A 23,588-nucleotide genomic window follows, 5' to 3' on the forward strand; every position below is an offset into this window, starting at 1 on the left:
CATGGGATGCAGGGGATGGGGATGCAGGGGTGCATGGGATGCAGGGGTGCATGGGATGCAGGGGATGGGGATGCAGGGGTGCATGGGATGCAGGGGATGGGGATGCAGGGGGTGGGGATTCAGGGGTGCATGGGATGCAGGGGATGGGGATTCAGGGGTGCATGGGATGCAGGGGATGGGGATGCAGGGGGTGGGGATGCAGGGGTGCATGGGATGCAGGGGATGGGGATGCAGGGGTGCATGGGATGCAGGGGTGCATGGGATGCAGGGGGTGGGGATGCAGGGGTGCATGGGATGCAGGGGATGGGGATGCAGGGGTGCATGGGATGCAGGGGATGGGGATGCAGGGGGTGGGGATGCAGGGGTGCATGGGAGCTCAAGGCGCAGAGCGTAGGGTGCAAATCCAGGGCCGCAAGCTCTCAGGCAGAGGAGTGTTTTGGGGTGCAGGGGTGAGGCTGGGGGACACAGGGTTGTGGGGTGCTAGGTGCAGAGCTCCCGCTGGCTCGGCTCAGCTCCTGCCAGCCCTGCTGAAACCCCACCGAAGCAGCAGCTCTGCCTTAGACAAGGATCTCTTGCACCAGCTGAAATCCTGAAGCTCTCATCCCAGGTCCTTCACCCCACCCCAGGTCTCAGCGAGCTGACAGCGCCTGCTCTCCTCTCCCTCTGATTTCCCAGACCCGATCATTACCCTGCCGGGAGGATCCTGCTGGCGCTATCAATTCTTGAGCATCGCTACTTCCTTTAGCTCTCTGATGCCCACGACGCACCCCTGCACCTCAAACCCTTGCACGACCCCATCGCACATGACAGTTTGTTCCTGCCCAAACCCTTTGGAGAGACGTGGATGCGTTATTTTCCCGCTGGCTGCCTGCAGGCCAGTGGAAACGCTGCATTTTAGGCTCATTCTTAGGATTTGCATTGTTTTTGCCATCACTACGCTGGAAACCTCCTTACAGAGAAGGGCAGAAGGTTCTTCTGCCAGGGACGTAGGGCTGGGGGGGTCCCCAGGAGGCACACAAAGACCTTGCGGGGCTGCCAAGGCAGCGATGCTCTCCCAGCCACTCTGCCTATACCCTGCAAGAACACCAATGCCAAGAGCCTGGAAGAGCAGCTCATTCCCAGAAGTCGAGTTCTCTCCTGCCAGCCAAAGAAAGCTGGCAGCTATCGCCTCCTTTCCTCCCTGACCGCGATGGAAACAACCACGGCTCGCTTCCCTGCTCCCAAGGAGCTCAATACAACCCCTTCTGCAGCCCTGGGAGTTCATTTTGCAGCGCTTGTGGCTTTGCAAGCCTTCCTCCTCCTCCTCTTCCTCCTCTTCCTCCTCCTGGCACCGGACGGAGGAGCGCTCCTCGCTAATTCTTGCTTGTTCGCCAAGTATCTTTAATTGCAGGGCACAAGGACTAAACCACCTCCCACCGCTACCAAGTGGGGTTGAGCAGAGAAATCCCTCAGCTGAGAACGTCCCTACCTCCGTGCGCGCGGAATGCGGCGTTATTCATGGAAGGGAAAGAGTTACAAAGGAGAAGATTACAGGCTTGAGTATACCTGGAGTAACACAGTGACTTTGATTACAATTACTGACACTGCTGGGTGAGCTGTAATTAATATCGCGGAGTAATTACACGGTTACTTCATCTGTTTAAAAAAAAAATATATATATATAAATAGCTTCTGCTGGGTTTTCAGGGAACGCAGCAAACGCCAACCCCAATGCTGGAGCCTGGTGGCTCCACGCAGGGACCTGGAGGAGCCCAAACGCAACCCCAGGGCAGAATTGGGGAGGAAAAAAGGCAAACGGTGAAAGCAGAGCAAGGACAGTTGGAGTCGATGGGTCTCAAAAGTCTTTTCCAACCAAGCGGTTCTAGGATTCTATGATGAAGTTATGATCACCGTTCTAGAAGGAGGCAGGTGACGCCCAAAGATACTTCGAGTCATAGAATGGAATCATGGAATGGGTTGAGTTGGAAGGGACCTTAAAGCTCATCCAGTTCCAACCTCCCTGCCCTTGGATTCAGGAAGGGGAACACCAGCAAAAAGAAATAGAAGCATGAGGCGCTGCACTCGGGCGAGGACAGGTCACGGAATCATGGCATCATGGAATTGTTAGGGTTGGAAAAGGCTTCTAAGGTCATCAAGTCCAACCATCAACGCAACCTCACCGTGCCAACTCAACCATGTCCCAAAGCATCACCTATACACCCATTTGAACCCCTCCAGGGATAAGGACTCCATCACCGCCCTGGGCAGCCTCTGCCAGGGCTTGACCACACTCTCCATGAAGGAACTTTCCCCAGTATCCAATCTAAACCTCCCCTGGCGCAACTCCAGGCTGTTAATTTGAGGTTTGGCTCCTAATGCTGAGCACCGCGCCGTTGCCCGGTTGGCATCGGATGGTGCTGCTGATCCCACCAAACCCACCAGAAGCTGCACGAAGGCGATTGGGCGCTGTTTTAACCAGATGAAGCACCTACCCCCGCTACTACATCCCTTGCCAGCGAGCCTCCCAGCTCGACCCCAGCGCTTTGGCGCTGCCGCCTGGCTTCGAGTGCGGACGTTCCTGCTGCGAGCAGAGGCAGTTGTAGCTGATGGGGGTTTGGAATCCAGCAGTTCGGAAGCTGCCACAAAGAGCCCGCCGGCTTCCCAAAACGCTTGGAGGGCTCCCAGGTGGACGGCGATGGGAGCACCTGGAGAACCCCCCCTGGCACCCAGGCTGGCCTGCCAGCCCCGTCATCACCCATTGCCGCGTCGGCGTGGGGCAGCCCTGCCCGACCCCACATCCCCACACGCTTTAGGCACTGCGTTCCCGGCTCTGGCGTGTGGCCCCCAAGCAGGATCTGACACCGAGGAGCAGAAAGAAGAAGCGCCTCTTGTTCTGCCCAAGTAGAAAACACTCACGGCTCCGAGGAAAGAGAGAGAGAGAGAACCCCCTGGGCAGGATACGGCCAGACCCTGTCACCCGGGCTGGGGGTTCATGTGGGTCCTGGGAAGGAGAAGGGATGGAGCGCGGGCAGCGTAGGTCAGAACTTGGGCAAGAGACCACCACGTTGGCATCTGGCTTAGCGATGGGGCGAGGGGAGCGCCCCAACCCCCGGGCAGGGTCCACGCAGGGGAGGGAACCCCCTCCCTCTGGTGTCTCCATTGCTTCAGTGCTTCTGACTGGTTGTTTTGTTTTGTTTTCAAACGTGAAGACCTGAGATTGAGCGTGGGTTTTTGGTTTTTTTTTTGTTTGTTTCTTTTTTGTTTCTCCGTTCGCCACCGGACGCCGCGGCACAGGTTGACCCGAGGCGTCGCCTCCCGTCCCCTTCCTTCACCACGTGTAGAGGCACCTGAACGGGGATGCAATTCCCGATACCAAGGCGTTGGCAAAAAGCTCCGAGCGTCGCTCGGCAATGCTGGTCCCACCAGCTCCGGCTGAAAGGTCCTTGCGGTGGGGTTCAAGGACCAGAAGAAAGTCCATGGAGACCTCGGGACCTGCGTGGAAACGCTTCCCCTCTCCGGAGGGGCCGTGTTTTAGCAGCTGCTTGAGCTTGTGTAAGGAGTAGGGAAGGAGGTGGAGCTGACCCCGATGGGGCTCTCCGAGAGAGGAGTTTGGGGGGTGCCTACCGGCACACCGATCCCCCGCGCCTCCAGGACGGCGGCGAGCAGGCGTTGCTGCTGCTGGCGCAGCATGTCGGCCATCAGCAGGGGCAGAGAGCTGAAGCTGGCGCTGAGTTGCTCCAGTTTGGTCTCCAAGCTGCCTATCTGCTTCTCTAAGTCCTCGCTGCGGTCGTTGAGTTCGGTGATGAGGTCGTACATCACGTTCTGCATCTACGGGGAAAGGGAAAGAGGGGACGGCGGTTGGGTTTGTGCCATGGGTGGAGGGATTGGGGTTGTGTCATGGGTGGAGGGATTGGGTTTGTGTCATGAGTGGAGGGATTGGGTTGTGCCATGAGTGGAGGGATTGGGTTTGTGCCATGAGTGGAGGGATTGGGTTTGTGCCATGAGTGGAGGGATTGGGTTTGTGCCATGGGTGGAGGGATTGGGTTTGTGCCATGAGTGGAGGGATTGGGTTGTGCCATGGGTGGAGGGATTGGGTTGTGCCATGGGTGGAGGGATTGGGTTTGTGTCATGAGTGGAGGGATTGGGTTTGTGTCATGAGTGGAGGGATTGGGTTTGTGTCATGAGTGGAGGGATTGGGGTTGTGTCATGAGTGGAGGGATTGGGTTTGTGTCATGGGTGGAGGGATTGGGTTTGTGCCATGAGTGGAGGGATTGGGTTGTGCCATGGGTGGAGGGATTGGGTTTGTGTCATGAGTGGAGGGATTGGGTTTGTGCCATGAGTGGAGGGATTGGGGTTGTGTCATGAGTGGAGGGATTTGGTTGTGCCATGGGTGGAGGGATTGGGTTTGTGTCATGAGTGGAGGGATTGGGTTTGTGCCATGGGTGGAGGGATTGGGTTTGTGTCATGAGTGGAGGGATTGGGTTTGTGTCATGAGTGGAGGGATTGGGTTTGTGCCATGAGTGGAGGGATTGGGTTGTGCCATGGGTGGAGGGATTGGGTTTGTGTCATGAGTGGAGGGATTGGGTTTGTGCCATGGGTGGAGGGATTGGGTTTGTGTCATGAGTGGAGGGATTGGGTTTGTGTCATGAGTGGAGGGATTTGGTTGTGTCATGAGTGGAGGGATTGGGTTTGTGCCATGGGTGGAGGGATTGGGTTTGTGTCATGAGTGGAGGGATTGGGTTTGTGCCATGGGTGGAGGGATTGGGTTTGTGTCATGAGTGGAGGGATTGGGTTTGTGTCATGAGTGGAGGGATTTGGTTGTGTCATGAGTGGAGGGATTGGGGTTGTGCCATGAGTGGAGGGATTGGGTTTGTGTCATGGGTGGAGGGATTGGGTTTGTGCCATGAATGGAGGGATTGGGTTTGTGCCATGAGTGGAGGGATTGGGTTTGTGCCATGGGTGGAGGGATTGGGTTTGTGCCATGAATGGAGGGATTGGGTTTGTGCCATGAGTGGAGGGATTGGGTTTGTGCCATGAGTGGAGGGATTGGGGTTGTGTCATGAGTGGAGGGATTGGGTTTGTGTCATGGGTGGAGGGATTGGGTTTGTGCCATGAGTGGAGGGATTGGGTTTGGGCCATGAGTGGAGGGATTGGGTTTGTGTCATGAGTGGAGGGATTGGGGTTGTGTCATGAGTGGAGGGATTGGGTTTGTGTCATGAGTGGAGGGATTGGGTTTGTGTCATGAGTGGAGGGATTGGGTTTGTGCCATGAGTGGAGGGATTGGGTTGTGCCATGGGTGGAGGGATTGGGTTTGTGTCATGAGTGGAGGGATTGGGGTTGTGTCATGAGTGGAGGGATTGGGTTTGTGTCATGGGTGGAGGGATTGGGTTTGTGTCATGCGTGGAGGGATTGGGTTTGTGCCATGAGTGGAGGGATTGGGTTTGTGTCATGAGTGGAGGGATTGGGTTTGTGCCATGAGTGGAGGGATTGGGGTTGTGTCATGAGTGGAGGGATTGGGTTTGTGTCATGAGTGGAGGGATTGGGGTTGTGTCATGAGTGGAGGGATTGGGTTTGTGTCATGAGTGGAGGGATTGGGGTTGTGTCATGAGTGGAGGGATTGGGTTTGTGTCATGAGTGGAGGGATTGGGTTTGTGCCATGAGTGGAGGGATTGGGTTTGTGCCATGAGTGGAGGGATTGGGTTTGTGCCATGAGTGGAGGGATTGGGGTTGTGTCATGAGTGGAGGGATTGGGTTTGTGTCATGAGTGGAGGGATTGGGGTTGTGCCATGAGTGGAGGGATTGGGTTTGTGCCATGAGTGGAGGGATTGGGTTTGTGCCATGAGTGGAGGGATTGGGGTTGTGTCATGAGTGGAGGGATTGGGTTTGTGCCATGAGTGGAGGGATTGGGTTTGTGCCATGAGTGGAGGGATTGGGTTTGTGCCATGAGTGGAGGGATTGGGTTTGTGCCATGGGTGGAGGGATTGGGTTTGTGCCATGAGTGGAGGGATTGGGTTTGTGCCATGGGTGGAGGGATTGGGTTTGTGCCACGAGTGGAGGGGTTCATGCCATGGGTGGAGGGTTTTGGTTCGTACCACGGTTGGAGAGAGTTGTGCTGTGGTTGGAGGGGTTTCTGCCACCACTGCAAACCCTTTAACCCCTTCCTGCCTGCAAAGCCCCAAGAACCTCAGCCCAGTCGAGGAGCTGACAGGGCACCACGACCACTGCTCGTCTCCCTCACCCTGAGGACATTAAAATGAGGAAACTGCTTCCATAGAGGCAGAGGGGAAAGGGGCAGTTGGCTCCGTGCTGCCAAGCGGTGGAACCCCCAATTGGGGCTGCACAAGGGGGTGTGGGGAGCAAACCCCTTTCCTGGATGCAAGGTCACCCCTTCAGCCGCTGGATCTGTGTCTCTCCTACTGACTTGCAAGGGCAGCCGCCGCCTGGCAGCAAATCCCAGCTGACATAGAACAGAATCAAGGAATCATTAAAGTTGGAGAAGACCTCGAAGCTTGTCCAGTCCAGCCGTCATCAACAACCCCACTGCGCCAAACAAAACCGTGTCCTGAAACATCTACGTGTTCTTTCAACCCCTCCAAGGATAGAGACTCCACCACTGCCCTGCGCGGTAAACGCCGTCAGTAAAGGAATCTTTCTCGATATCCACTCTAAACCTCCCCTGGAGCAACTTGAGGCCATTTCCTCTCGTCCTACATCTCCTGAGCCAAAGCATTTTGCGATCAGCCAGGTTTGCTGTTGTTTTTCCAAGTGAAGAGAAACACTTGGGCATCCTGGCTAAGCCGCAAGGTCACCGCGGGGACTTGCCTTTGAGAGGTCGACGAGGGTGTTGGCTTGGTCGCTCAGCTTTCTCTGCTCCATCTTCACACTCCGCAACCTGGGGAGAAGGGAAAAAAAAAAGCAACGTGGCTGCATCTCCTTCCCAAGTGCAAACCACAGGCAGACGCCTGCGATAGCCCAGCTTTGGGAAATGAGAATCATAGAATGATTTAGGTTGGAAAGGGACCTCAAAGCCCATCCGGTTCCACCCCGTGCCGTGGGCAGGGATGCTTCCCACTGGCTCAGGGGCTCCAAGCCCCATCCAACGATTGGGAGCGATGAGGTCTCCCCTCAGCCTCCTCTTCTCCCAACTAAACAGCTCCAGTGCCCTCAACGCTCCCAAAACCTCTGGGCTCCAGACCCTTCCCAGCTCCGTTCCCGTGTTTTGATGGCAGTGCGGCATCGAGCTCAGTGTCCTGAGGATGGGACACAGGGCGTTCTGCAGGGCTTCTGTCCTCCCTGTCCCAGGATGGATGGGTGCTGCCATCACCTTATAGAACCCTGGAATGGGTTGGGTTGGAAGGGACCTCACAGCCCATCCAATCCCACCCCTGCCATGGGCAGGGACACCTCCCGCTGGATCAAGGGGTCCAAACCCCATCCAACCTGGCCTGGAACCCCTCCAGGGATGGGGCAGCCATGGCTTCTCTGGGCAACCTCTTCCAGGACCTCCCCACCCTCACCATGAAGAATTTCTTTCTAAAATCTCATCTCAATTCTCTCCTCTTTCAGCTCAAAACCGTTCCCTCCATCCTCTCCCTGCACTCCCTGATCCAGAGCCCCTCCCCAGCTTTCCTGGAGCCCCTTTAAGCTCTGGAAGGATTGTCCCCACACCTCTGCCAGGAGCTGGACCCCAATTCCCTCAAGGCTCAGCATCCCTGCTCAGCCCCAGCCCGATGCGCAGCCCCTTACTGGTGAATGGCTTGTAGGAATTTCCTCTGGTGCTTCCTGACTTTTGCGTGGTCGATCTTCTTGAGCAGCTTCGTGTGCTTATAGATGAGCCACGTTTCCCGCAGGACGTTGGCTGCCGCGTTCTTGATCTGCAAGAGGAGAGTCAGCTGCAGGTCATCGGCCACAGGATTTCATGGAGACGCCAGGCTGGCCGCGAGCCACTGGTTTATGAGCCACTGCAGCGAGAACACTTTACTCATCCCAGCTGGAGCGAGGCGCTCAGCTCCGCTCCTGCAGAGCCTCCTGCACCTTCACAAGGGATCACGAGCGGCTCAAATAGGAGCGCCAGGTCTGAACACGTGCATCCCCATCTTATCCTGCACCCGTGTCCCATCACTGAGCATCCTCACGCCTAAACCCCGAGAAAAAAAAGGAAAGATCCCAACGCTCTTCTCCATTCCCACATCCATCTGCTGCTCCTGGCGGGTCCTGGCATGAGGATGCAGCTTCCACAGGCTAAACCCACGCCTCCGCTGCTCACTCCGAGATGAATTGGCCGCCGTCTGCCTGGCACCGAGCCTGCAGATCCATATCCAGGGATGGGGAATGAGGCCGAACGGCTGTTGGCTTTCCTGACCCGGCCACGTTGAGGCCCTCAACTATTCCCGGAGTGTCAGGGCTTTTGCCGGCACCATGGCTCTGCTCTCCAGGGCAAAGCATCCCTGCACTGGGAGCCCATTCCAAAGGATAGACCACTGCTTGCTTTGCCACCATCCCCTGCATTGAAGAATCCACTACATAGAATCATAGAATCACCAGGCTGGAAAAGACCTCTGTGATTATCGAGCCCGACCATCCCTATCTGCCACTCAACCTGAGCCTTCACTACCTCATCTGCCCATCTTTTAAACCCCTGCAGGGACGGGGACTCCACCACCCCCCTGGGCAGCCTCGATGACCTTTTCGGTGAAGAAGTTTGTCCTAATGTCCAACCTGAACCTCCCTCGGCACGCAGCGCCGACGGGTTCCGATGCTTTGCCGCGATGAGGCTGCGGAGACAGAGCCCTCCTGCAGCCCCACTGGGGATGGAACACTGGTTCCCAGCACAACCAGTGACCCTGCAGAGCCCCCTCCCGCTGTGGCCTCCGAGTTCCTCCTTGGGGATGGGAAACGCAAAAGCCTCACGGCACGGAGGTGTTGAATCACTGAAATCCGGTCGTCTTCCTGACACCGAGCTCTGTGAGATCATGCTCTGCAAAAGGACGGAATCTGTATCCTCCCGGGTGGTGGGGATGGAAAAATAGGCTTTTCCTCTCGGAGGTGTGGCGGTGAGCATCCTGCATCACCCAAATCCCTGATACAGAGCAGGTGGTGGTTGCTCTCACTGTAACGCTCGTACCGGTGCCGCATCCTCGGACACCTTCCTCTGCGTGGCATCCATTGGAGCCACACCCAGGGATGCCAACAGCTTCCTCGCACCGGGGTACCCATAGGATCTGCACCCAGAGATGCCATCACCTTCATTCTGCTATGATCCCTTCAGGATCCACATCCAGAGATGTCCACACCTTCCTCCTGCCATGGTACCTACAGAATCCATACCCAGACATGTCCACACCTTCCTCCTGCCATGGTAGCTACAGAATCCACACCCAGGGATGCCAACAGCTTCCTCACACCAGGGTACCCATAGGATCTGCATCCAGAGATGCCAACACCTTCATTCTGCTATGATCCCTTCAGGATCCACACCCAGAGATGTCCACACCTTCCTCCTGCCATGGTACCAAGAGAATCCACACCCAGAGATGCCAACAGCTTCCTTACACCATGGTACCCATAGGATCTGCATCCAGAGATGCCGACATCTTCATTCTGCTACGATCCCTTCAGGATCCACACCCAGAGATGTCCACACCTTCCTCCTGCCATGGTACCCTGCATCCCCAGCTCCCACCACAGCCTCTCCTGATGGCTCCCATGGCCCCTTACCCGCTTGGTCAGCTGCGTGTCCATCATGAAGTTGTGGACGTGCTTCTCGGCTTTGGTGAGCTCCAGCTTCCTGGCCACCACAGCCACCACCAGCGCCGTGCAGCCGGCACCCTGCGTGGGGACATCAGTCAGGGAAATGATTTAGTCACCCTCGTTGCAGCCTCGTGCAACAGCAGCGCCGCCACCCTCACCACCGCAACCCCTTAATTAACTAAAGCCCTCCACCCACATCATCCTAATGAGGAGCTATCACAGAACCGGGTGTCCTTGAGCAGCTGATGATGTGCCGAGTAAAGAACGGGAGGCTGAGGCTGATTTACGAGGTCAGCGGCGATGAGCAAGAAGCCCTCGCCTGGTGCCCACCTGCTTACTGGTGCCACTTGTGTCCTCTGCTGGTGCCCTACAGGATGGGTCCCCCCGACTCCCAAGGGGGGATCCGGGGTGGGAGAGCAATAGGGAAGCACCGGGTGATGTGAGGGGAAGGGGGACCCTAAATTGAGACCCATCAAACCTCCCGACAGTGACAGCTGGGAGCTCGCTTATCTTAGTGATTAGAGCCGGATCCATCATCTCCGGCGTGTATTTGGCTTTGGAAAGCACGGGTGCCAAAGCCTCCGCTCCCTGCGGAGCTCCTGCGCTCTGCCCATGCAGAGATGAGCTGCTCCCCCCCTCCCGGCACGCTGGCAGAGGGCCCCCATCCCGGCAAAAGCTCCTTAATTTATTAAAGAGTCATTAATTAACATCATGCTGGAAGCTGAATCCTTTAGCATCTCCCCCCCAAAGGTCCCGCTGTGTGCTCTTGGCTCCTACGGCTGCTCTCGTCCGGGCGGAGCAGCTGATCCGGTGCTGCATTTTGGGGAGCCCAGGGGAGCCCCTGGCAGTTGGGGGGGGGTCCCTCTTCCCGCTGATGTGGGGTACTGTGCAGCCGGATGGGTGCGGGTGGGGGGAATGCTCTGATAGACGGTGTCAGGGTTCAAAGCAACCGCTTGTTTGGAGACCCCCCCCCCCCCAGCACCAGGACCCCCCCCATGGCCAGACCGGCAGCTGCTCCCCTGCTTTGCCCTGCTGGGAAATGCCACATTCCCCCTCTCCTTTTCCCCCCCCCAAAAAAAGGGATATTTTTCCTTTGCAGAGCAAAGATGTGCAGATAATATAAAATCAATACCCGCGGCTGACAGCTCTCGTGGGTTTTTCCTCTTGAAGATGCGGCTGAGCATCCTGACCCACCCAAACCCCTGATACAGAGCGGGTGCCGATGGCTCTCACTGCATCCAAGGCACGCGGACACCTTCCTCTGTCGTGGCATCCATGGAATTCCCACCCAGGGATGCCAACAGCTTCCTTACACCCGCGGGATTGGCACTCAGAGATGCCATGCCAACACTTTTCTCCTGTTGTGGTACCCACAGGATCCACATCCAGGGATGCGAACAGCTTCCTCCTGTTGTGGGATCCATGGGATCCACATCCAGGGATGCCAACAGCTTCCTCCTGTTGTGGTACCCATGGGATCCACATCCAGGGATGCCAACAGCTTCCTCCTGTTGTGGTACCCATGGGATCCACATCCAGGGATGCCAACAGCTTCCTCCTGTTGTGGTATCCACGGGGTCCACATCCAGGGATGCCAACAGCTTCCTCCTGTTGTGGTACCCATGGGATCCACATCCAGGGATGCCAACAGCTTCCTCCTGTTGTGGTATCCACGGGATCCACATCCAGGGATGCCAACAGCTTCCTCCTGTTGTGGTACCCACGGGGTCCACATCCATGGATGCCAACAGCTTCCTCCTGTTGTGGTACCCACGGGATCCACATCCAGGGATGCCAACGGCTTCCTCCTGTTGTGGTTCCCACAGGATCCACATCCAGGGATGCCAACAGCTTCCTCCTGTTGTGGTACCCACGGGATCCACATCCAGGGATGCCAACAGCTTCCTCCTGTTGTGGGATCCATGGGATCCACATCCAGGGATGCCAACAGCTTCCTCCTGTTGTGGTACCCACGGGATCCACATCCAGGGATGCCAACAGCTTCCTCCTGTTTTGGTACCCATGGGATCCACATCCAGGGATGCCAACAGCTTCCTCCTGTTGTGGTACCCACGGGATCCACATCCAGGGATGCCAACAGCTTCCTCCTGTTGTGGGATCCATGGGATCCACATCCAGGGATGCCAACAGCTTCCTCCTGTTGTGGAACCCATGGGATCCACATCCAGGGATGCCAACAGCTTCCTCCTGTTGTGGGATCCACGGGATCCACATCCAGGGATGCCAACAGCTTCCTCCTGTTGTGGTACCCACGGGATCCACATCCAGGGATGCCAACAGCTTCCTCCTGTTGTGGTACCCACAGGATCCACATCCAGGGATGCCAACAGCTTCCTCCTGTTGTGGTACCCATGGGATCCACATCCAGGGATGCCAACAGCTTCCTCCTGTTGTGGTACCCATGGGATCCACATCCAGGGATGCCACACACATGGGGTGCAAATTGGCAGAGCCAAGCAGGGATGGGGATGACTTCATCCGTCCCCCGAGTCTGGGAGCTGTGAGGGGGAAAAGCCGGGATGATAGGATGGGTTTGTGAAGGAGCTGTGGTCACAGAGTCCCCGGCTGCTCCTTTCGTCACCCCGGCTGGACCGTGCAAGCTGGGACATCTCATGGCGCCTGGAGCAGGTACACCGGATGTCCTGGGAATCTTCTGGACATGAGGAAACAAAGCCACAGTGGAACAGTGACGTCAGTGGGAGCACAGCGGGGGTGGAGGGCTCCCAGCTGGTCCCAGCAGCGTTTGGGATTGCTCCGGGTGATGGAAGCCAGGCGGTGTGAGCAGGGATGACCAAGGGATGCTCGGGGCCCCCTCTGCTCCCTGGGGACATCCTGACCCTGCCATGGTCCATCTGTCTCTCTTCCCTTGCCAAACACAGGTCCAAATCCACCCCAAACTCACCAGTGGGGACCATGGGGCAGCGGAGCAGCCGGTGCCCCACCGCAACACCCAACCTGCCCCATCACCTCCTCAAGCAACCTGCCACATCCTGCTAATTACCGTGTTTACGCTAATTGCAAGGACAACTCTATCAGCTTCCAGGTCGTGAGACCTTGGAGCTGAAGCCGTTGTGCCACGGACAAGGCAGCTGAGGAGCAGGTAAAATCCGGTGGCTCTGCTGCCACAGGGACAGGCAGAGCCCCCGGGACGGGCAACGGGCTCCGCACAGCTCTTACCATGATGCCGGTGAGCAGGCAGACACCCTTCCCACAGTAGGTGTGCGGGACCATGTCACCGTAGCCGATGGAGAGGAAGGTGATGGAGATGAGCCACATGGCACCAAGGAAGCTGCTGGTGACGTCCTGCTGGTCATGGTACCTGCCAAGGAGATACGGGCAGAGCGTCACAGCTGTGGGAAGAACAGGGATCCCTGGGCGAGGCAGCTCCCCTGGCACAACGCTGCGCTGTGCAACGCGCCACAGGGATTCGGAGAGCAGCAGGATGCCCCAGCCCTGGAGATGTTGAAATCCAGGCTGGATGAAGCTTGGAGCCTCCTGATCCAGTGGGACTGAATGGGCTTCGAGATCCCTTTTCACCCAACCCATGATTCTATGCTCCGTAGCAAGAGCGGATGCACAATTTACAACAGAGGAAAACCCACATGGATAAAAACAAAGGAGAAACTCAATGGAAAGGGATTCTGTTTTCGGTCAGACCTGTCACCGCATCCCGGTCCCACCGCCTGCATCCCCGGTACCGTGTGGCACGGCGGTGAGAGCAACCGATGGAAGAAGCAGCTACACCTCTGCAACATCCCCAACTGCACCAGAACTGCTGGGAATGGATCCTTCCAAACCTCTGGCACGCACTTGGCTCTGGGACGGCGCGTGGGAACGGCTCATGCGCTCGAGATGAAGCACACGTGGGGCGGCTGCGGCTTCGAGGATGCTGCAAACTTCCCATGGCCGTACCCGTGCTGAGCCGCGAGGTCAGCGACCGCCTCGGCTGCGCTGCGGCTCTTCCGACAAACACGCAACACAGCTGCCTCCGGCACCCCGGGGTCAGCGCGAGCCCGGCCAAGCCGTGCGGAGATGCGTCCTAGGGGATGCTGCTCAGCCTCATCCCTGGAGTGAGCAGCACCTTCACCCCACCACGGGCAGGATGGGCGCCCTCCTCCCTGCGCTCATCCCTCGTGCCAGAAGGCTTCGCGCAACCTCCTCGTAAAGTCATCAGAGGAAAACCAGATGGGAGCTTTTTGGCCTTTGGTTCATCCGAGCTCCTCGTTCCTGGAGCAGTTGGGTTTTCTCCTCTTCCAAAATGTTTTTCCCTCCGAGGAAGCGGAGACTGGGATGAGATCCGGGTGAACGCAAAAGCACCCTCAGCCACGGTGAGAGCTGCTGCTGTGCTCCGGGCACGGCTCGCCGGGGGAGCCAGAGCCCATCACCATGGCCAAAGTAGGGGTCCCCAAAATCCTGGCAACCATAGTAGCATGAACCCCCCCATTCCCATGGGAAAGGCTGAGCCCAGACTGTTCTGCAGGATGTGAGCTCTTGAGGCACGGGGACAACCGCGGGAGCATCATCCTTCCCCTGTGCTCAGCACTGGTGAGGCCACATCTCCAATCCTGGGTTCAATTCTGCGTCCCTCACTCCAAAAGGACCCTGAGGGGCTGGAGCACATCCGGAGAAGGGAACGGAGCTGGGAAGGGGCTGGAGAACAGGGGTTGTGGGAGCGGCTGAGGGCCCTGGGGGTGTTTAGTCTGGAGAAGAGGAGGATGAGGGAGACCTCATCGCTCTGAGCAGCTCCAGAAAGGAGGTTGGAGCCCGGTGGGTGCTGGGGAGAGGCAATGGGACGAGAGGAAATGGCCTCAAGTTGTGCCCGAGGAGGAGAACAAATCTGACGAGGAGCGGCTGAGAGAGCTGGGGTTGTTTAGCCTGGAGAGGAGGAGGCTGAGGGGAGACCTTATTGCTCTCTACAACTGCCTGAAAGGAGGTTGTGGAGAGGAGGGAGCTGGGCTCTTCTCCCAAGGGACAGAGGACAGGACAAGAGGGAATGGCCTCAAGCTCCGCCAGGGGAGGGTCAGGCTGGACATCAGGAACAAATTCTTCATGGAAAGAGTCATCGGGCACTGGAACATCTGCCCAGGGAGGGGGTCGAGTCGCCTTCCCTGGAGGTGTTTAAGGAACGGGTTGATGAAGTGCTGAGGGACATGGTTTAGGGAGTGTTAGGAATGGTTGGACTCGATGATCCAGTGGGTCCTTTCCAACCTGGTGATTCTCTGATTCTACGATCCACCTGTCCCCACTCAGCCACGAGTGTCGCGCTGGTCCCATGCCACCCCGGAGCGTCGCTGTGCCAGGATGCTGCGGCAGCACCGGCTCAGCTGCACCAACCCCTTCGCTTTGGGCATCGCCATCGGGGAGCCCCGGGCCGGTTGCACCCTCGCCGTGCGGAGCGGGACTGGCTTGCACGTGCATGCACGTGTGCGAGCGCCCGTGTGTGCCGTCGGCGGGCAGGGCTGGCAGCGCCGCTGGCACCGCAGGCAGCTCTGCATGGTGAGCGGGCGAGGTTGCTAAGCGACTCACTGCCTTCGGAAAGCTGTGCCCCCCCTCCCCGGCACGCACCAGAGGATGCCCGGCAGCGACGCTGCGCCTGTGGGCATGGGAGCAGCCCACGATAGCTCAGGGATGCACCATGGCACCGAGGGGGATGCATCTCTGAGCTGCCATCCCAGCCCAGGGACCACGTCTTGGAATGGCACAGCCACCTCCGAGCTGCCCAGTCCCTGCGGGTGCAGGTTGGGGATGGTCCTGTAAATCAGGGCAAATCCCTGGTTTCCAGGGCTGGTGTAGCAACCTGACATCCGCGGGGACACATCCTGGGTGGCCCTTGCAGGAGCTGTGCAGCGCCCAGGGCTGGTGCATGCCCTGGGGATGGTGCATCCTTTGGGGATGGAGCATATTCCAGCAGTCCTGCATCCCCCTGGTCCTCTATATCCCCTGGTCCTGCATCACCCGGGTCCTTCAGCCCCCTTTGTCCTCTATCTCCCTGGTCCTGCATCACTCCAGGTCCTGCATCCTCCCAGTCTCTGCATCCCCCCAGTCCTGTATTCCCCCAGTCCTCTATTCCCCAGTCCTGCATCCCCCCAATCCCTGCATCCCCCTAATCCCTGCATCCCCAGTCCTCCATCCCCCCAATCCCTGCATCCCCCCAATCCCTGCATCCCCCCAGTCCTGCATCCCCCTAATCCCTACATCCCCCAGTCCTGTACCCCCCCAGTCTCTGCATCCCCCCCAGTCCTGCATCCCCCCTAGTCCTGCATCCCCCCAATCCCTGCATCCCTCCAATCCCTGCATCCCCCAGTCCTGTACCCCCCCAGTCTCTGCATCCTCCCCAGTCCTGCATCCCCCTAATCCCTGCATCTCCCCAATCCCTGCATCCCCCAGTCCTGAACCCCCCCAGTCTCTGCATCCCCCCAATCCCTGCATCCCCCCAATCCCTGCACCCCCCCAGTCCTGCATCCCCCTAATCCCTACATCCCCCAGTCCTGAACCCCCCCAGTCCTGCATCCCCCCCAGTCTCTGCATCCTCCCCAGTCCTGCATCCCCCCAGTCCTGTACCCCCCCAGTCCTGCATCCCCCTAATCCCTGCATCCTCCTAATCCCTACATCCCCCAGTCCTGTACCCCCCCAGTCCTGCATCCTCCCAGTCCTGTACCCCCCCAGTCCTGCATCCCCCTAATCCCTGCATCCTCCTAATCCCTACATCCCCCAGTCCTGTACCCCCCCAGTCCTGCATCCCCCCAGTCCTGCATCCCCCCAGTCTCTGCATCCCCCCTGGTCCTCCATCCCCCTGGGATCCTGCATCCCTCGGGTCCTGCATCCCAAGCTTGGCCAGGATCCTGCCCGGGTTCACATCTGCTGCTCCGTAGGCAGAGGGAGGTGGTGCAGCAGCTGTGGTGCCGGTGATCTGCAGCGCCTCGTCTGCGTCAGTTCATCATTTTTGACTGTTGGGAGTGGTTCTTTCTTTACATCGCATTTTCCAGCCGAAGCTCTCCAGGTGCAGAATCAGCCCCCCTGGGAGCCTGTCCGCCCGCTCCCCATTTACGAGACACAAATAACAATGAAGGAGAGCACAACGATCTCCAGAACATCCCGAGAACATCATTAAGGGAGGCAGGAAGGCAAACACAGCCTGGAGAAGCTTGAGAACTCTCAGCGTGCTCCTCCACTGCCACGGCTCTTGCTGCCGGGGCAAGGAGTCATGGAATCATGGAATCGTTTGTTTGGAAAAGACCTTTAAGACCATCGAGTCCAACAGTCCTTTGTCCACTCTTCAACCATCGCTGAGCACCGCATCCACGTGGCTTTTGAACCCTTCAAGGGTGAGGACTCCACCACTGCCCTGTGCAGCCTCTGCCAGTGCTTCACCACTCTCTCAGTGCAGGAATCTTTTCCCAATATCCAATCTAAACCTCCCCTGGAGCAGCTTGAGGCCATTTCCTCTCATCCCATCACTTCTTCCTTGGGAGCGGAGCTCAGCACCCAACTCAGCAGAGCCATGAGGTCTCCCCTCAGCCTCTTCTTCTCCCAACTAAACAGCTCCAGTGCCCTCAACGCTCCCAAAACCTCTGGGCTCCAGACCCTTCCCAGCTCCGTTCCCGTGTTTTGATGGCAGTGCGGCATCGAGCGCAGTGTCCTGAGGATGGGACACAGGGCGTTCTGCAGGGCTTCTGTCCTCCCTGTCCCAGCATGGATGGGTGCTGCCGTCACCTTATAGAACCCTGGAATGGGTTGGGTTGGAAGGGACCTCACAGCCCATCCAATCCCACCTCCTGCCATGGGCAGGGACACCTCCCGCTGGATGAGGGGCTCCAAACCCCATCCAACCTGGCCTGGAACCCCTCCAGGGATGGGGCACCACCACTGCTCGGGGCAACCTGGGCCAGGGCCTCCCCACCCGCACAGCAATAATGAGATCTTTCTCCCCAGGATCTCATCTCAATCTCCTCTCTTGCAGCTCAAAACCGTTCCCCTCCGTCTTCTCTCTGCCCTCCCTGATCCAGAGCCCCTCCCCAGCTTTCCTGGAGACCCTTTCAGCACTGGAAGCTGCTCTAAGGTCTCCCACAGCCTTCTCTTCTCCAGGCTGAACAACCCCAACTCTCTCAGCCTGTCCTCCTACAGGAGGTTCTCCAGCCCTCAGATCATCTCCATGATCTCCTCTGGACTCGCTCCAACAGCTCCACGTCCTTCCTGTGCTGAGGACTCCAGAATTGGACACAGGGCTCCAGGTTGGGTCTCACAGAGTGGAGGAGAGGGGCAGAACCCCCTCCGTCCCTGCTGATCCCACTGCTCTCGATGCAACCCAAGCCACGGGTGGTTTTCTGGGCTGTGAGCGCACATCGCTGGCTCACGTGGAGCTTCTCTCCTTCCCCAGCACTCCAAATCCTTCTCCTCAGGGCTGCTCCCAACCCATTCTCTCCCCCAGCCTGGATTTGTGCTTGGGATCACACCACAGGCAGGGAGAACCCCCTCCGGCACGGTGCTGGGTGGGCGGGGGGTGCTCCACCACAGCTCCTCCCGTGTTCCTCAAGTGATGGAGGCGAGCGGTACCCACCGGAGTCGGTCGCCACAGCAACCCCCACACCAAGCACGCTGCTGCCGGCATGATGCCATCCGGCAGTGGGTTTGTCACTGCGGGGTTGTCATGGCACTCGCTGACAGAGCCCAAGCCAAGCTCTACTGCTCCTCCGGCCTCTCCCTGTGCGCGTTCCCCCAACTCCCACTGCTCCCCACGTCCCCCCATCCACCCTCCTGGGGCTGCTGCGCCGGCTGCACCACATGCAGGACATGCTGCCTGTCCCCAGGGACTGTGCTGCGAGGACGGGGCTGTCCCTGCCTCTGGCATGGGGGGTCCTGGGGTGGGAACCCACGTCTGCCGAGCCCCCGCGTCTCTGCAGCTCCGTCACGGTCTTACAGGACATCGCAGCTCTGCTGCACAGCCCAAACTGCTGTGTATCCCTAAATGCTGCACATCCCAAACTGCTGAGCATCCTGAACTGCTGAGGATCCCAAACTGCTGAGCATCCTGAACTGCTGAGGATCCCAAACTGCTGAGCATCCTGAACTGCTGAGGATCCCAAACTGCTGAGCATCCCGAACTGCTGAGTATCCTGAACTCTGAATATCCTGAACCACTGCGCATCCTGAACTGCTGAGCATCTCCAACTGCCATGCATCCCAAACTGCTGAGTATCCCGAACTATCATGCATCCTAAACTGCTGAGCACCCCAAACTGCTGAGTGCCCTGAACTACGGCGTATCCTGAACTGTTGAGTACCCCAAATCACCACTTATCCCAACTGCCATGCATCCCAGACCATAATGTATTCTGAACTGCTGAGTATCCCAAACCACTGAGCATTCCGAACTCCTGAGCATCCTGAACCGCCATGTATTGTGCACTGCTGAGCATCCTGAACTGCTGAGCATCTCAAACTGCTGAGCATCCCAAACTGCTGAGCATCCCAAACCACTGAGCATCCCGAACCACTGAGCATCCCAAACTGCTGAGCATCCCAAACCACTGAGCATCCCAAACCACTGAGCATTCCAAACCACTGAGTGTCCCGAACTCCTGAGCATTCCTAACTACTGAGCATCCCAAACCGCTGAGCATCCCAAACTGCTGAGCATCCCAAACCCCTGAGCATCCCAAACCCCTGAGCATCCCAAACTACTGAGCATCCCGAACTCCTGAGCATCCCGAACTCCTGAGCATCCCGAACTGCTGAGTATCCTGAACTCCTGAGCATCTCAAACTATTGAGCATCCCAAACCGCTGAGCATCCCAAACCGCTGAGTATCCCAAACCACTGAGCATCCTGAACTGCTGAGTATCCCGAACCAGTGAGTATCCTGAACTCCTGAGCATCTCAAACTATTGAGCATCCCAAACCGCTGAGCATCCCGAGCCGCCGCGCATCCCAAACCGCCCCTCTCACCTCTCACACACCCGGACCGTCCACGCCGCGATGATCCAGAGGGAAATGCTGAAGACCAGCAGCACCGTCCCAGGGCAGATGGTCATGAGAGTCTTCATGACGAAGCGGGTGTTGAAGTTGATCTTGTTGAGTGCCCCAATGCTGCGCGAAGAGGCGTCGGTGAAGAGCTTGCTGTGCAGCAGCATCACCCGGGCAATCAGGTAGAGGCGCAGGAACATGGGGATGGACAGGATGATATCCACATCCGCCTCTGCCAGGGAAGGTGTGTAGGAGAAAGCCAGACGGGCTGTCCAGAAAAATTTGTACTCCCCGGGGATGGGATGTATGGCACAAACCAACATCTCCAGACTGATGTAGAGGATGCGTTCGTACGTCATCGCTATCCGCCAGTCGTCGGCTCCATTGTCGATCACAAAGAGCTACCGGGATGTAAAACCACTCCGTTACCAACGGTTCAAGCCAACCCTGTCCCACCAGCATCCCACCCACCACGGACCAGGGAGCAGCAACGCCAGAGCCCCGCGGAAGTGGGGACGGCTTCGGCTAGGAGGGTTGGAGACGGGTGGGGAAGGAGAAAGTGGGAATGAGTCTTTGCCGTCGCCACTGTTGCTCTGCCTGGGTGCTGTGAGGGCATCTCCTGTGCCGGGGACACCCCAGAACGCTTTAGAGTGCCCGGCGTCAAGCGCGTGTCCAGGCATGGCACGAGGACCGTGAGGAACCCAGTTCCCGGCACAGCCTCCTCGCCCGGGACACAGAGCTGCGGTGCCACCGAGCACCAACACAAGCTCTTCTGGCCCTTTTGCTCCTGCTGGCGTTGCACCCGTGTCACCGACACCCCCAAACCCCGAATGCCAGAGCAAGTTTTGAGAAGGGAACGCTGCAGCCGGAACACCCAGCTGCTGGCGGCGATGGGATTCTGTTGTCATAGCAACCACCAGTTCACCCTGGGTACCAGCTTTTCCGCCGCTAGAGGTGACAGAGTTGAGGGTCTCCGATGGAGTCGGGGAAACAGCAGCTCAGGTGGCCCTGGAAGATCCCTGGGGGTCACCTGGACAGACCCCCCCCCCCCCAAGGTGGGATATTGCCTTCTCCCTGGTGTGACAGAGACCCCAATGTCACTCGCAGCAGCGAGGATGCACTCAGAGCCCCTCTGTGAGCAGCGCTTGGCAAAGGCACCACCGGGAAGGGATCCAAGAGGGACGTGGCAGCTGGCGCTACCATCACCAATGTGTCCTCCATCCTGCAAAGAACACAGCGGTCTTGGCTCATCCTGGGGGATCAGGAGCTCTGGCAGCCACTTCAGCCCAAGTAACGGGGGGAGAGCGTGACCCCGGCTGGCACCGCGCCTGGGAACAAACCTCCTGTTCCACCGGAGGCTCCGGAGCACCTGCGCCAGCACAACGCGGCACGTAGAGCTCTCTCCGGGGACGTCAAAGAGTTGCCACCGGGACTGAGTCACGGAACGGCTGTCCCCGGTCACCCCTCCCTGTCTGTTTGGAAAAGCTCTGCTCCTTTTTAGCAGAGCTTTGTTTGAGAAGTTGTTTATAAAAGCGCTCCAAGCTGTCAAGGGAGCTCCCAGGCAGTCAGGGAGCTGACAGCCCATTCCTTCCTGGAAAAGGGTGTTAAAAATAAACAAATCAGCAAGAGGAAAAAGGCAGAGAGCGTTCTGACTGCGTCGGGGAGAGGGGTGGAGGGGGAGCTGCAATGGGCCAGGCTGGAGAAGGGAAGGAGCAAAGGGGGCGTTCGGGCAGGTTTCCCCCTGTGCGAGCCCTTGGCAGCCCTCCACCTGCGGCGCATCGCTACAGGTTTCCATGGAAACGTTGGCACAGTCCAGCGGGACTTGATGGGGACTCCCCAACATCCCCAGTATCTTCAGCATCTCCATCTCCAGCATCCCCAACATCTCCATCTCCGGCATCCCAAACATCTCCAACATGCCCAGCATCTCCACCTCCAGCATTCCCAACACTTCCAACATCTCCAACATTCCCAACATCTCCATCTCCAGCATCCCCAACATCTCCAACATTCCCAACATCTCCATCTCCAGCATCCCAAACATCTCCAACATGCCCAGCATCTCCACCTCCAGCAGCCCCAACACCAACATCTCCAACATTCCCAACATCTCCATCTCCAGCATCCCCAACATCTCCAACATTCCCAACATCTCCATCTCCAGCATCCCCAACATCTCCAACATCCCCAACATCTCCATCTCCAACATCCCCAACATCTCCATCTCCAGCATCCCCAACATCTCCAACATCCCCAACATCTCCAGCATCCCCAACATCTCCAACATCCCCAACATCTCCATCTCCAGCATCCCAAACATATCCAACATGCCCAGCATCTCCACCTCCAGCATTCCCAACACTTCCAGCATTCCCAACACTTCCAACATCCCCAACATCTCCAACATCCCCATCTCCAGCATCCTCAACGTCTCCAAGATCCCCAACATCTCCAACATCCCCAGCATCTCCATCTCCAGCATCCCCAACATCTCCAACATGTATCTCCATCTTCAGCATCCTCAACATCTCCAACATGTATCTCCGTCTCCAGTATCCCCAACATCTCCAGCATCCCCAACATCTCCAACATGCCCAGCATCTCCATCTCCAGTATCCTCAACATCTCCAACATCCTCAACATCTCCATCTCCAGCACCCCCAACATCTCCAGCATCCTCAACATCCTCAACATCTCCAGCATCCCCATCTCCAGCATCCCCAACATCCCCAACATCTCCAGCATCCCCAACATCCCCAGCATCTCCATCTCCAGCATCCTCAACATCTCCAGCATCTCCAGCAATGGAAGGAGAGATCGTGTTGGCCACCACAGCTCCAGCCAAGCCACACGCAATGAAAAACCTTCACTTAACCACATGCACAAAGAGCTCCGGACACCCTGAGGACAGCGACGAGAGGAGTTTGCGTTCCCTCAAACCCCACGGGTAGAACCCCTTCCGCACCACCGTGGACACGGACCCCGTTTGGGGTGTAGGGAAGAGCCATTTCCGAGGTGTCAATCCACTGGGAGCCCCGGGTCGGGAGGGATGAGGTCCCAACCGCTCTCTTGCAACCCCTCAGCTTAACGAAGCGCAATTAGCATCAGCTTGGAACCGTGCCAGGACAGAGAGGATGATCTCGCTCCCCCCGCAGCCCTGGATGGAGGACGATGGGTGACATTGGGTGACACCCATTCCGATGGGTGACATTGGGTGACACCCCATTCCATTGGGTGACAGCGGGTGCAGGGAGGGGACAGGCAGCACCGCAGAGGCTGAATCCAAGACCTCAGGCACAACAATGGAGAAACTGAGGCACGGGGAGAGCCCGAAATGTCTTGAAGGACTCAGCAATTAACACAATTTCTACCGAGGGAAGAGGTTGAAGGTACTTTTGAGCCATTCCTGGAGGCCGAAAGGTGCGGCAGTGTCGTGGCAGGATGAGCGCAGCCCCTCCAGAGGCAAGAAGGACAAGAAGGTGCACATTTCCACCTCCAGACGGATTAGCAGCGATCCCTATATAAGCATCTAAGGGATAACAAAGTGCTGAGCCGCCGGCACGGCTTTGTCCGGAGAAAATCAACTCAAACCGATCCCATTCATAGAATCATAGACTCATCAGGTGGGAAAGGACCCACCGGATCATCGAGTCCGACCATTCCTAACGCTCCCTTAAACCAGGGCTCTGGAAGTGGGAATTTGGGCTCTGGCATAAGGATTTGGGCTCTGGCAGTGGAAAATTGGGCTCTGGCAGTGGGGATTTGGGCTCTGGCAAAGAGATTTGGGCTCTGGCTGTGGGGATTTGGGCTCTGGCAAAGGGATTTGGGCTCTGGCTGTGGGGATTTGAGCTCCAGTAGTGAGGATTTGGACTCTG

The 23,588-nt window shown here is 57.8% G+C and overlaps 1 protein-coding gene across 1 annotated transcript in view; it reads right to left on the reverse strand.

Annotated features, from left to right (window-relative positions):
- Positions 1 to 297: 297 nt before the first annotated feature.
- KCNN3 (potassium calcium-activated channel subfamily N member 3) overlaps positions 298 to 23,588 on the reverse strand; it is a 33,257-nt gene continuing 9,966 nt past the window's right edge. Inside the window, exons 3-8 of the mRNA XM_054050882.1 lie at positions 19,696 to 20,114; positions 12,928 to 13,069; positions 9,697 to 9,807; positions 7,726 to 7,853; positions 6,802 to 6,871; positions 298 to 3,807 (exon numbers count right to left, since the gene is read on the reverse strand). Coding sequence (XP_053906857.1) covers positions 3,511 to 3,807; positions 6,802 to 6,871; positions 7,726 to 7,853; positions 9,697 to 9,807; positions 12,928 to 13,069; positions 19,696 to 20,114 — 1,167 coding nt within the window. The 3' untranslated portion in view covers positions 298 to 3,510. The remainder of the gene's footprint in view (positions 3,808 to 6,801; positions 6,872 to 7,725; positions 7,854 to 9,696; positions 9,808 to 12,927; positions 13,070 to 19,695; positions 20,115 to 23,588) is intronic.

This window comes from Cuculus canorus, chromosome 28 (assembly GCF_017976375.1).
Source record: "Cuculus canorus isolate bCucCan1 chromosome 28, bCucCan1.pri, whole genome shotgun sequence".
NCBI classification, from domain to species: Eukaryota; Metazoa; Chordata; class Aves; order Cuculiformes; family Cuculidae; genus Cuculus; species Cuculus canorus.